The sequence below is a fragment of the Manduca sexta genome, chromosome 4, assembly GCF_014839805.1.
Source record: "Manduca sexta isolate Smith_Timp_Sample1 chromosome 4, JHU_Msex_v1.0, whole genome shotgun sequence".
Lineage (NCBI taxonomy): Eukaryota > Metazoa > Arthropoda > Insecta > Lepidoptera > Sphingidae > Manduca > Manduca sexta.
In genome coordinates, this window is record NC_051118.1 from 9,944,893 (window position 1) to 9,959,276 (window position 14,384).

Consider the following 14,384-nt stretch of genomic DNA (forward strand, 5'->3'; position numbering starts at 1 on the left):
GCTGGCGGGCGATGAGTCTGCGTTTATCTTTAATGCGACTTAAATGCAACCGTTACAATACACGTGGAACGTGGAATAATTCATTTCATAGCAGAGCGGAGGGCCGGTGCGCCGGCGCAGCTTTGTGTCACACTTGTGACGCAACCCGCCGGCGGCCCACACCCGCCTCTCAATAAGGAATAAAATAACATTAAATTAATGAAAACTAAAATAATGCAAGTGTTGCCAGTTGTCGTATAAGTACCGCTGCGACGACTTTCGGCAACACGGCACGGACACGGCATGTTCACTCCGAATGCACTTCACCATTCTCCTTTGTGTCCTGCAAAGAACGTCGTTTTTTATAGTACACATAATATTTTTAGGGATACTATTCTAGTGGATCAATGGCACTGTACTGACCTGTTTGTTGGTGGGCGGTGGCGCCGCTGCCGGGGGTGACACTGGCGAGGGAGGGGCACACAGCGCCGTCCACTCGCCCTCCGGCTCGTACAGGCACTCCACACACGCGAGAAACTCCTTGCCGTCGAACCCGCCCACCGCGTACAGCACGTCGTGGAACACCGCCAGCCCCAGCCCCGCGCGGGCTCCGCCGCAGCGCCGGCCCGCCGCGCCACGTGTCGCCGCCCGCCTCCAGCCACTCCGTGCGCCGCAGCGACGCCGCGCCGTCCGACCCGCCCGCCGACACCAGCCGCCCGCGCCACACCGCGCCGCCCACCGACCGCCGCGCCGTCGGCAGCGCCGGAGCCCGCGCTCCACGCGCCGCCGCCACCGCCGCCGCCGTCCAGCCGCAGCGTCTCCGTCGACGACAGGCAGTGCCACGCGTCGCACCCGCCCAGCGCCCACAGCGCGCCGCCCCACAGCACCGCCGCGCACTGCGACCGCCCCGTGCTCAGCGGCGGCGCCTCCGACCACTGCTTGTCGCTCGGCGTGTAGCGCAGCACGCGCTTCAGATGCACGCCGCCCGTCCACCCGCCCACCACGTACAGCGCGCCGGCCGCCTCATCCGCCACCGCCGCCGCGTGCGACAGCGCCAGCGGCAGTCGCGTGCGCGTCGTCCACGCGCCGTCCTGCAGCGCGTCCACCGTGTCGAGCTCGGCGTGGCCGTCGCTGCCGCCAAGCACGTACACGGCGCCGCCGAGCACGGCCGCCGGGAACCGCGCGCGCGGGCCGCGCATGTCGGGTAACGCACTCCAAGTGTTGCTGGCCGGGTCGTACTGCTCGGCGGCACGCAGCACGCGTGCGCGGTCGTATCCGCCGCACACCACCAGCCGACCGTCGAGCGCGGCCACGCCGTGCGCGCACCGACCCGTGGCGAGCAGCGCGCGCCGCTCGCCCTTGTCCGGCTCCCCGTCGGAGTTGTGCAGCGCCCCGCGCGCGCCCCCCGCCGCGCCCGCGCCCACGTCGCGCCAGCACACGCGCGCCGCCGCCAGCCGGCCCCTCACCGCGAGCAGCGCGCCCGTGGCTCCGGCTCCAGCGGCCCGCGCGGCCAGCACGGCGCAGGCAGGGCGCGGCGCGCGAGCTCCGAGCTCGAGGCCGGGCAGTGGGCGCGGAGGGCGCGGCAGGTGCGCAGGCGCGGGCGGCGGGCGGCGCGCTCTCTCGGCCGCCTCGCGCCGGTACTCCTGCAGCTCGGGCGCGTCGCCGCGGGCGGCCGGCAGCTCGCCGCAGTCCCGCAGCACGCCGCGCTCGTTCACGTACAACAGGTGCACGCGCGAGCACAACTCCTCAAGCTGCCACAGGACACATGCGCCGTTCACGTACCATTCCAAAACTCAACAATACTAGTCTCTTTCAGTTATTCATCAGCAACTCGACAATCAACAAGCGAGGAATAAAAAACAAAAATGTGTTGAAATAAGAGAATCATTATGAAATAAAGGTTTTTATGAGATGTAGAGTATACTGACGTCATGTTGGGGCGCATGATCTCGCAGCCAGGCGAGCGCGGCATCGGCGACTGTATGCGGCGCGTCCTCCGCCCCGCCGGGCGCCGCCCCCACCCCGCTGCCAGCCCCCGCCCCACCCTCCCGTAACAACTCGATGCGCACCACCGGCAACGCCGCTAGCGCACCGCTCGAGCACACCGCCTCGAACTGCAACAAAGCGGCGCATGCGTTAAAGAGACGTACTTACGCCCGACAGAAGATCCTCCATCCACAATACTCACGTTTTGTGCTATGTAAGCATCGAGCTGCGCGATGTGTTCCGGCGCGAGGTCGGGCAGCGCGCGCACCTCGAGGCAGTCGTGCGGCGCGAGCCGGCGCAGCAACCGCTCGGCGAGCGGCGCGCGCACCAGCTCCACGCGCAGCCGCCACGCCGCGCGGTACAGCCGCCGCGCCGCCGCCGCGTCGCGCACGCGCGCGCGCCCCGTGTACGCGAACTCGACCAACTCGCGCAGCGCCTCCGGGTCCACGTCCTCGACGCGGTAGGCGGGCGGCGCGGGCGGGGCGGGGGGGCGCGGGCGCGGGCGGCGCCGGGGTCAGCGCCTCCAGCAGGTAGGGCGAGGCGGCCGCGAGCACGGCGCGGTGCGCGGGCACCTCCACGCCGCCCGCCACCAGCACGGCGTCGTAGTGCTGGCGCGACTTGCGCAGCGCGTTCAACGCACAGAGCGCGCGAGCCGGCGCCTCGCGGTCACACAGCGACAGCTCCTCCTCCAAAGCGCTGCCATCCTCGCCCTCGCTGTCCTCGTCGTGCCCTGCACATCAACACATCCGCCCGCCGTTAGCTCTTACTGTCTGATGTGTCTGTAGTGCAAGAGATGTGGGACGACTCCCGACTGTAGACCGATGATACTAGGATCGGTATTACTTCAATGTCAATTGGAGTGACTACTTTACTCATGACTCCATGAGTTGTACTCATAAAAGTCAATTTCAGTATTTTAAAAAACTAATCCCCTCAAGAATAAAGTACCTAACTTCTTAGCAGTACAATAAATTTACGAAATCTGATCAGAAGTTTCGCAGATGACTTCCTTATTCCTACATAAATGATACAACTCACTCAAGTTATCTATTTATAGGATTAGTAGGTATGACTGTCGTCTTTTTGTCAACATCAATCGTAATGACATAATAATTACTTAACAAATATTTATACTGCTCAAATATTTTCTCATAAGTCGTGAAGCAACTCTGGTTAACGCAACATTGTAATGTTATCAAGAGTCGAAACCAGCGCCGCACGCGCCATTATTATCTAAATTTAACGTCGAAGCTTCTTCACGCGTATAAATAAACAGCATTCAATGACTTCTCACACAACACCTCTGTGGTATGCTCTAAACACGTCGTCAAGCACCGCGCGTGAGGCATGTGCAGCGGCGCGGGGTGCGCGGCGCGTGCAGCGGCCGGCACAGGGGAGGGGGCAGGGTCGGTCGCGGCGTCGCTATCTCTATCGGCGCCTACAACTTAATTATTATTATCGGAGATAATCACTTTCAATGCCACCGCTCGACAAACGCGGCCTCGCGCCGCCGCAAAAACGTGCCGGCCTCGACTTAACCACCACCACAGGCCGTCGCACCGGTGGGGCTTCCGCGTGCGCAGCGACTACGTCTCAATACAGACAAGACAATCATAGACGGCGACACGTTTGGAGGGCACGGTGCGCAACTCTCGATATCATGGTGTCTATATGTTATAGACGAACCAGCTTTGTTTGTTGGACTCGGTATTAAGGCAGATTCCTAGAAACCTAATAAAAACAAATCTTATTTCCTTGTAGTAAAATTTTGCAGTTACTGTGGGTCATCTTCACATGCGATAACGGTCACTCACCATGAGCGGGCCTCATGTAATAGTGAGGCAGGCGCTCTATGCGTCAAGCCGACGTACCTACGCTCTGTACAATTACCCAATAGATGATTGACATCCGGCACAGAAACAGATCTACTCAGACAACACTTATAATATTATGGTTTTGGAATATATTATCCATTACCAAATACACCATATTCTAACAGACTCCAAAGGAGAGTTTGATGAGGATATCTGTTCATCCATTTTCGTTAGTTTAGTAATAATTTCCTATTGTCCAATTTAAATGATATTTTTTACATTAAATATTAATTATTTTCATTTTCAATTATTAGCGCAATATCAAAATGACTGTATATAGTTTAACAAGAAATCATTTAAACGCAAGCAATGTAATCTTCATTCCAAATCAGTGATTCTATTTAAAAAAATATCTTAAGAATAACTGAATTAACATATAAAAAAAGTCCATTACTGCCAAACATTGCAGATAATGTGTTTTTGATTATATTAATAAACTAGCTTTTGCTCGCGGCTTCGCCCGCGTGGATTTGGGTTTCAGGAGAAGGTGCTCAATTTGTCGGGATGTTTGATAATTTATGGTGGTATGCAGGTGGTCCGATTGTCCGGTCAGGGTCTGATGATGGGATCCTGGTGAAATCGAAGGAACTTTTAACCATTAAGGTTGCACACGAAATGACGGAAGCTTAAAAATGGAGTAACTTCAAGAACATTTTCCACCACTGCTATGCTCCTATTAATTGTAGCGTGATGAAAAGTATACCATAACCAGCTCAGGAGTATGAAAATAATTGTACCAAGTTAAGTTAAAATCCGTCGAGTAGTTTTTGTTTCTATAACGGTTATACAGACAGACAAAATTTTACTAATTGCATTTTGGCATCAGTATCGATCCCTAATCACCCCCAGTTATTTTGGAAATATATTTCATGTACAGAATTGACCTCTACAGATTTATTATAAGTATAGATATGCAAAAGTAGCTCAAAATTGTCCATAACGAAAACATGCATTTTAAAGTAAAACAAAGAAATAATATCGAAGCCGACCACTATTTAATGTACTATGTATTTTGAGACTATGCAATTTTGTCGCGTTCGCGATTCACTTTCACTTTTGTTGAGTTTCAGAACGCGACATTACATTATTATATTCTGTGCTCCAACGCACACTGCTTTAATTTGAACTTTATGCAGCAGTGAACTTTAAATTACAAATTGACTCTCCATTTTATTTAGAAAACGTTTGTTTGGGAAATAGAAAAATGCTGTTTTGAGGATTTTCCCGGTAATTATTCGAATTTTTCTCACCTTTTAAATCTTCCCTAGACCTCCACGAATAATTCAAGACCAAGATAAGATAAATCCGTTCAGCCGTTCTCGAGTTTTAGCGAGACTAACGAACAGCAATTGATTTTTATATATATAGATGGGAAATAGACTGTCCTCATCTATTTGAGAAGCTTAATATAGCCATGCCATGTACAAACAGCCATCTTCAAAACAAAATAACAAATTTTCAATATCAATATTTTCCTTCAAACACCATAGAATCCCGTTTATAACCTTTTTAACTTTTTATAATTCATGATATTTAATTTATATAACTTAAGTCACTCACAAACAATAATATAAAGTAATGGGGTGTATTTTTCAACCTAGAAAATGAAAATTTTTGTTCATGGAATTTGTAATTCTCACGAAGTAAGCATTTATGTCTATGTGACATATAAATTAAGACAACAAAAATAGATTTTTATAAGATATCGAAAAATATAATTATTACCTATAACCATCACACAACAAAGACGTGTGCTATTGATATTGACATAGCTATTGATTGACAAAATCCGTCCACTAGGAGCGATGCTAGGTTGGATTATAAAATGTATACATACAAACAAACATACACACATGCATAAGGTGTTAAAATCACTGCCCTTCTTCAAAGTCTAGTAACATAAATATAATTAAACAAACTTCATGAGAGATACAACTCTTCACTGAAGACTGTGGGACAGTGGGCTATATGCAACCATCAGAGGACATTTGTGATAAATTGAAAAGTGCTACAATGTAATGGGACATAAACAAAACTAGAACAGATGCTAAGTTTTCCTTTTATTACATTGTAATGACATCACCAACACACCACAACATTATCACAGATAAGCAGGTAGATACTCATCGGTATAATGCAGGTTTTTTATCTGTTTTTATTAATATCACATGCTTGTGTATTTCAGGTAATTTTAATAATAACACTTGATAACTATTCTTGATAAATATTAAAACAAAATATTAATCACAATAAATACAAATCCTGCTGAATACACAATTCTAATAATTTTCTCAAAATAAATGTGAGTGACATTCTACTTTTTGTTTTGTTGAACTGGCATTTGTTTTAGTAACTTTATCTTATTTATCAATAAAAAGTTTAAAAAAATTATTATTATAATTAATAAAATTGGTTACTATTAAATTTACATTATTAATTAATAAAAGTATAACATGAAACAAGGCTAGTTATACATATATTATTACACCGGCTCCACAATATATTATCATTGTCATAGCACCTGTTTATTCAAAAGTTTATTATTTGATGTGTAAAGTTTTGAAATCTATAAACTACTTATAGTACAAATGACAGCACTGGGCTTTAGTCACCATTGTATTAAGTGATAGTAAACTGGACCAATTGAAATCAATTGAGAGCTGACACTTCCCAGAAGTATTGTTGAGAGATTTGACAACTCAAAAGGTATTGATGCAGTAATGTATGTGTTAACACTTGTGCTGTCCATACTGCATGCTTGAGCAATATGATGTGGCCACCAGCTGTTCGCTACACTAGTCTAATGCCCCAACATGGTCTGTTTCAGTAACAGACAAATTGAACTTATGTCAGCATCTAATTCACAAGTCATCAGTCAATTACTCAAATACTAAACAATTATTCAAATTGTTTGTGTCCCCCATGAGTTAAAATGCCACACTTGCATGCCTACAGCTCCAACATCATGTGTTTACTGATGTCAGCGTTTTATACATGGAATGGCCATGGAATGCAACACGACACTACTCGCACTGCAGGCAGTTCCAATACCCATTGTCTTGCCAACCACTCACTGTCATGTGATATACACATACAACAAATATTGTAATGTAAATCGGAATGTCAAGTTATAACAACAAACAGAGCCGCGTACACCCGGCGCGTCCCCGGCTCGCTGGCGTGCGAGACGGAGCGCGCTGCGCCGGCTCACCGCTACTGTGACCGGTGTCACTGCGCGAGGAGTGAGGACTCACCGTCGCCGTTCCTGTAGTCGTCGCGCGGCTTCATGTCGGCCGCGTTCGTCCGCCTCGCGTATACTGCCAAGTGACGAATGTGCGCGACTCCGTGAGCCGTGAGGTCCGCGCGGGCGCCGCTACCGTCGCCGGCGTTCGGTGTCTCACTCGTGTCCCCTGCCGCCTGCCCCTGCGCGGAACTAACTAGATTACACCGGTGAACACGTGCTCGGGCCCCGCGAAGGCCGCGGCCCACGTCACATGCTCGCGTAAACAAACCCACCTGATGCGCCGCACCGCGACCGTTGCACTTGCACCTGCCACGCCACGCTCTTTATTGGATTTACGACATGACGGGCGCCGCCGCGGACTCACATCACAACGCTGGGTGGCACCGCCGAGTATCGGAACTACACCACAAACAACCGCAGTGCAGCGCGCAGCACCACCCGAAACTTGTTTTTATATTTTTTTGACAGATTCACTTTGACAAGAGACGAGGCCGCACAAGTTGATGTTGGTGACAGGTGTGTAGTCGATTATCGATAGTATCATAATCGATTTTCTGTACGCTGATCTACATCCATTAGCCAATATTACTTTACAGTTTGTCTTAGTTTGTATAATATATTTGTTTTGTTACCACCACACAACGCCATCTATTAAGGTAAAATATATTGTTCAATTTACTATATAAAATAGATACATAGGTAGTTACATACTTCATTCATCGCATCGATAGAACTTTGTCCGCGAAACCAAATTATTGGTTGATATTGGTCGCTTAGCATCGAATGAAGACATTTCAACGTTAATTTCCTAACTTATTATTTTACTTTACCTTTTGCTCGTGGATTCGCCCGCGTGAATAAGTTTTCCGGAATAAAAGGCTTTCTATATAATATTTTTCCGGCATAGAAAGTAGCCCATAACCTCCCCAGGGTTTTAAACTATATCCATACCAAATAATGTCATAAAAATCCGTTCAGTAGATTTTGTGAATATCGATAACATACAGCGAACAGAAAAGGGGACTTTGTTTTATAATAATATGTTTAATTAATGTGACGGTTATAGATAAAAAAAATTGTTAAATACAATAAAATATAATATTTAAGAATGGTTCATAATATATTCTGTAATTAATATTCTGAGTTCAATTACTCTTATTATTATCTACGATATAATCGATTTGTTTTTACTCTTCAAATAACAGTTATCATAATATTATTATACAGCAATAAGTATAAGTCGAAAGAACGGAAAGACATCGCGTCGATTGTGGTCTTGGTGAGGGTGGCGCGGGTAGGTGCAGGTGGGCGCGGAGCCGAGGGTGAATCGATAAGCGCGGCCGCGTGAGGGCGGGCAGAGGCGGGCGGCGGGTCGCGGGTCAGGGCCGGGCCGGCGCGGCACACGGGTCCGCGGCACTCGCGCCGCCGCACGGCTCCGCTCGGCGCCGCCAGCACCGCGCGCGACATGAACGGCGCCCGCCGCGCCGCGTTGCTGCTAGCGCTCGCCGCCGCCTTTTTGCCGCAGGCTAATCGTGTCGCGTTAGTATAATATGCACACTAAAATCTTTTACCTATACCCAGTTTCAAAGTACTTAAATTCAAATCAGCACCACCTAATTTTGGATATAACAATTTATTGTATAAAATTAACGTTACGTACGAAATAAACTTTCTCGATCGAAACAATGCATCGGTTAGCATCCAAATAGTTTGTGATATGAATATTTTATATGCCGATTTTAGTACCTCGTCTCGTGAAGAGATGAAATCTAATAAAATATTTTTACTGCACGAACATGTTTGTTATACCGAATAGTGGTCGGCTACATAATTCGTAAAGGATAACGTTTGACCCGCAGGGGCGGTGGCGGTGGCGGCATGTTTGGTGACGTCAATATATCTGCAATTTTGGATTCGTTTAGCATTAGTTACGACAAACGAGTGAGACCCAACTACGGAGGTTAGTACATACAAATCGACGCGAATCAATAAATATTCTACTCAAGTAGATAATATTGTATCGGAGACAAAGAAATAGAGCAGTAGGTAGGAATGGTGACGCGTAGTGCATTAACGTATAATTTGCAGGCCCGCCCGTGGAAGTGGGGGTGACTATGTACGTGCTCTCCATCAGCTCTCTGTCCGAAGTACAAATGGTATTGGCGAGCATTGTTCTGTGTGTAGCACACTGCAGCCCGCAGTTCACACCCAGTGTGCGTCTGTCAGCACGAGCACCCGTGCCTCGGTCCGCTCCGCTCCGCACTTACACCCAAGTGTGTCGCACTGCGAACACTCCCTCTAACAAGTCACCATGTTACGCGTGTCATTTGAGCGTCCAGTCAGTTCATGTTGTGTGCGTGTGTGTGTATGTGTGTGTGCGTGTGCGCGCGTGTTTGTGTATGTGTGAATGTGTGTGCGCGTGTGCACGCGAGGTGTGCGTGCTCGTCGCCGCAGTTGACGCGTGGGCTTGATTGCAGGTCCGCCGGTGGAGGTGGGCGTCACCATGTATGTGCTGTCGATCAGCTCCGTGTCGGAAGTGCTAATGGTACTCGTTCGTGGTCTACTCAGCTGACGCTTGTCTCGGCCGCCGAGCGCCGAGCGCCGCGGCAGCAGCCCCAGACGCGAGGCTGCGAGCATGTGCGCCTTGACGAGCGCTTTGTCCGCTCGTTCATTTGCTTTATAGTGTGTGCTAGATTATCGGTTAGCTATGAACGGGTAGGTCCGCGTGCCATTCATGTTTTCGTGGCACTCAACGTTGCGCCGCGACGCCGATGCACGACTCATCAGATCGAGTCGTACACCGCACTGTTCACTTAGCTATTTATTTTATTCGCAAAGTTAGTAATTCAGTGCGGTGATAGTAACTAAAGAGATCTCCACCCTAGAGCGCTGGGCACGCCGCGAGTGTGTCGCGACACACCCCCGCGCCCCTCGCCGCCTCACCTGACATCACGCACAGCGCCGCGCGCCCCGCGCTCCGGGTGTATGGCGACTTCTCGTAATCTGTAACTGTTACTGTATACCTAGTTAGCGAGCGCGCGAAGTTTGAACACTCACAGCACTCCACACTGTTTCTTTTAGAGATCACTGTTGTGTCACTGCATTCGTGCACATGATTTTGTTTATTTATTTTGTTCTAAATGTGCCAACCGATTGTAATATGTGTGTATGTTGTGTCCGTGTATAATAACTTAGTATTATCTCGTTCTTGTGTTGTACAAGGTACACGTATCACGTGAAAGGTAACGCGCGGCGCGCGGTGCGCCATCAGTGTTATGTTTGTTTTATGTTTTCAGGACTTCACGTTGGATTTTTACTTCAGACAGTTCTGGACAGACCCGAGGCTCGCTTACAAGAAACGCCCCGGAGTGGAGACTCTGTCCGTGGGGTCTGAGTTCATTAAGAACATCTGGGTGCCAGACACGTTCTTCGTGAATGAAAAGCAGTCGTATTTTCACATCGCGACCACCAGCAACGAGTTCATTCGTATCCACCACTCGGGCTCCATCACGAGGAGCATCAGGTGACGACTCTCGCATGTTGCGTAGTATGGCGGCGGCGGGCCGGAGGGCCGGCGCGGCCGCCCCCCGCTCCTCTGTAACCTGTGATCTGTTCTCGCGTGTCGCAGGCTCACGATAACCGCCTCGTGTCCGATGAACCTGCAGTACTTCCCCATGGACCGGCAGCTGTGCCACATCGAGATCGAGAGCTGTGAGTTGTACACTTGTTATCTGTCTAAAGCGCGCTCGCGCCCGACGTCGTGTTCTTTGTGTTTATAACTATCACCGATACCACCCGTCCTTCTCACTCTCTCACCCGAACACCCGTGCCCTCGTATGTATATGTATATTGTTATGCGTGCCCATGTCATGGTCTGTTGCCAAAACAGTCCTAATTATTGTTGTACTGATGGTATAACGCGAATAGTAAAATGGCACACGCGCGGGGCTTTACAGCGCACTAGACGGATCTCCGTCCGAGCATTCACACTTGACACGCAGCCGGGACCTGTCGCATTGCACCGGCACCCATAAATTTATTGTTAGACAATTATTGTGTACTCAACTAGTAAATGAAATCACTTATCACTGTAATGTGTTTATGTGTATGTATATGTATATGCGTAACCACGCGTGACGCGCGACAAGCGTCCGAATGTTTGGGTATCACACTACGAGCTCACCGTGGCTGAGCGTTCGCCGCCACCCCGGTGCGCCGACAGCTGGTGGGCAGCGCGTGCGACACACGCAGCGCCACACCGATGCCACACCGCGCCACGCGGCATGCGTCACGCGCCCGGGTCAAGGAGGCGGGCCGAGCGCACGCCACACGCCGCCCGCCGCGCGCACTCGCACCCCACTCTGTACTAGCGCTAGCGGTTCGCTTTGGTCACGCACCGTACCCGTAGCTTCCGTCCGCGCCGACACCCGCCGGACCCACCGGGCCCGCCGGCCTCGCCCCGTCTCCGTCACGGCCTCGCTTCAGTCACCGGCACCAGCCACCAGTAGACGCGTATTGCCGAGGCGTCGTCCGCCCGGCTCGGCCGGCGACGGCGCCCCGCACACTGTAAGTGATAGAGTTTTATGTGTTTGGCATGTGATCGAAGTCGGGTACACGATGAGGGACATTCTGTACGTTTGGAAGGACGGCGCGTCGAGCGTCGGCATGAGCAGCGAGGTGCAGCTGCCGCAGTTCCGCGTGCTCGGCCACCGGCAGCGCGCCACGGTCGTGACGCTGAGTACAGGTAACGCGCGACTCGCCCTGCCCCGGCCCCGCCTCCTTGACCCGTGCACCGGACGCGGCGTGCGACAGCGCGACACGCGACACGCGACGCGCGCTCCGCCCGACTCGCGCGCGCGCTTTGCCCCAAACCGCTGACACGACGCAAAGCCCTACGCGACGGGTGTGGGGCCGTTTAACTGACACTGTATCCGCTGCGCACAGTCGGCTACACGATGCGGGACATTCGCTACAAGTGGAACGAGGGGCCCAACTCTGTGGGCGTCTCCAACGAGGTGTCGCTGCCGCAGTTCAAGGTGCTCGGGCACAGACAGCGCGCGATGGAGATCTCGCTCACCACAGGTTCCACGACACCTCTTAATAGTCGCCACTTTCTCTTATATTTGTTTTCATTGCGTTTGCCATTCATTCCTTTGGTTTATCGACTGTATACCTAATTTTGAAGTCTACGTCATCGTTTACCAATTAATAATTATACCAACTATTCATTACTAAATAAATTAGTTTGTAGCACATCTCTTCTAAAATTTTCATGTATAGATGTTACTCTGGATATTTTTTTTTATTTTTATTGTTTTTCAGTCATGCTACCGATATAAACACCAATATCGTTCCGTAGTGCGTTTCCTCTATAGTGAGCATGGATATAGTATATACAGTGTTAAGTGTGCTCTGCTAATTGGCGACGCAATGATGCGCAAAATGTTGCAGGAAACTACTCGCGGCTGGCGTGCGAAATCCAGTTCGTGCGCTCGATGGGCTACTACCTGATACAGATATACATTCCGTCTGGTCTCATCGTGATCATATCGTGGGTGTCGTTCTGGCTGAACCGCAACGCGACGCCAGCGCGGGTGCAGCTCGGCGTCACCACCGTGCTCACCATGACCACGCTCATGTCCTCTACCAATGCCGCGCTGCCCAAGATCTCGTACGTCAAGTCGATAGATGTGTACCTCGGAACCTGTTTTGTAATGGTGTTCACCAGCTTGCTAGGTAAGTGGCATACCGCCTCCGTCCCTTTGCCCTCCGCACTACCGCAGAGACCGCTTATTAAACTCCTAAGTATGTAAATACTTTACAGAGTATGCCACCGTAGGATACATGTCTAAAAGAATTCAGATGAGGAAGCAACGGTTCGTGGCCATACAGAAGATCATGTCCGAAAAGAAGCTGCCCGTAGATTGCCCGCCGCCCTGGGACCCTCACACTCTCGCTAAAATGAGCACACTCAGCAGATGTCCCCCAGGACGACCTTCGGTATTTTATTCGTTTTTATTTTAATGTTTTGTATTAAACGATTTATTCTTCAGTATAAATCATAAAGGAAAATACATATTTCAGCAAGAGGTCCGGTACAAGGTTCGTGACCCTAAAGCACATTCGAAGGGCGGCACGTTAGAGAACACTATAAACAGAAGCAGAAGTGGCATTGAAGAAGAAAGCTTAGGAGCGCCCGCTCACCCTCTTCAGCCCGGCAAGGTACTGGCTGCATTACGGGTGGGAGCTGTTTCAGCAACGAGAGAAAGCTGAGCAACACACAATAACCGAACGTGTTTGTTTGCGCAGGATATCGGCAAATTCCTAGGCATGACGCCGTCGGACATCGACAAGTACTCGCGCATCGTGTTCCCGGTGTGCTTCGTGTGCTTCAACCTGATGTACTGGATCGTGTACCTGCACGTGTCCGACGTGGTGGCCGACGACCTCGTGCTGCTCGAGGACAAGTAGCCGCCGGCGCGGGACGCACTCCACGCCCTACTCTCACTCGTTCCCGCTCACACACTAAATTATTACTCTTGTAAACTATACACTTTTATACACATTTATCCGCCTCGATCACAATCTACTAGGGCCCCTCAGTAATTCAGCGTATTAAAAAATCAAAACACAAAATTATACAACGATAACCTCAGCATATTCTCTCCCCGCGATACCCCAGATGATTTGTTGCGACCGCCCCTTAACGACGCATCACTACGGCGTAACGTGTCCCGTCTCCGGTTAATTTGTAAGAACACTGCACAACACGCACGCGCACGCGCACTATTTATCAAACTTACGATCAAAGAACGACATACTAATGGACGTTGTTGGTTGGAATATAATTATTATGAGATTGTGATAGTTCCTGGATGGTTGTTAATATTTACGATGATACGATCCGGCAAAATTTAATTGCACCTACTTTGGCAATTGTAAAAAGTGACGACTTTGTATATACTCGAATTAATGATAGCAATAAAAGTTCTAAATATTGCTCTAGCATTATATTGTGGACTGTACGATTTCTAATTTAGGTAATAAAGTCTGATGCTCAAATGTATTCTTTTTATTTTATCATTAATATACTTAAATATGATTTCTAATAAATAATTATATGACAAGATTACTATTATTTATTATAAGCGGTGATAACCTAGTTGAGAGTGGAACGGACTGCCGAAACGAATTTTTGCAGGTTCAAAACCCTTGGTCACGCCCCTCTGACTTTTGAAAAGTTAATACCTAGACACATAACTTTGATTTATCGCTTACTTTAACGGTGAAGGAAAATGTCG

The 14,384-nt window shown here is 49.5% G+C and overlaps 2 protein-coding genes across 9 annotated transcripts; one reads left to right on the forward strand and one right to left on the reverse strand.

The window, feature by feature from the left end:
* Positions 1–286: 286 nt before the first annotated feature.
* Positions 287–7,926, reverse strand: LOC115453964 (influenza virus NS1A-binding protein homolog). Its single transcript, XM_037442207.1, is given in 9 exon segments — positions 287–322; positions 403–588; positions 590–745; positions 747–1,730; positions 1,908–2,093; positions 2,168–2,452; positions 2,454–2,695; positions 7,094–7,262; positions 7,356–7,926. Coding segments are annotated over 8 exon segments (2,109 nt in total). The 5' UTR covers positions 7,128–7,262; positions 7,356–7,926.
* A 262-nt stretch (positions 7,927–8,188) lies between these two features.
* Positions 8,189–14,145, forward strand: LOC115453965 (gamma-aminobutyric acid receptor subunit beta). Of its 8 annotated transcripts, XM_030182705.2 has the most exons (11): positions 8,189–8,622; positions 8,943–9,043; positions 9,172–9,239; positions 10,380–10,606; positions 10,712–10,794; positions 11,690–11,827; positions 12,028–12,165; positions 12,535–12,819; positions 12,908–13,083; positions 13,168–13,305; positions 13,393–14,145. In XM_030182705.2, exons 1-11 carry the CDS (start codon positions 8,549–8,551, stop codon positions 13,552–13,554), a joined length of 1,590 nt encoding a protein of 529 aa, XP_030038565.2. In that variant the 5' UTR covers positions 8,189–8,548; the 3' UTR covers positions 13,555–14,145. The 8 variants fall into 8 exon arrangements, with proteins under 8 accessions (XP_030038565.2, XP_030038562.2, XP_030038561.2 ...); XM_030182702.2 differs by lacking the exon at positions 12,028–12,165 and having other exon boundaries at positions 8,192–8,622; XM_030182701.2 differs by lacking the exons at positions 9,172–9,239; positions 12,028–12,165 and adding an exon at positions 9,561–9,628 and having other exon boundaries at positions 8,193–8,622.
* The last annotated feature ends 239 nt before the right edge of the window (positions 14,146–14,384 follow it).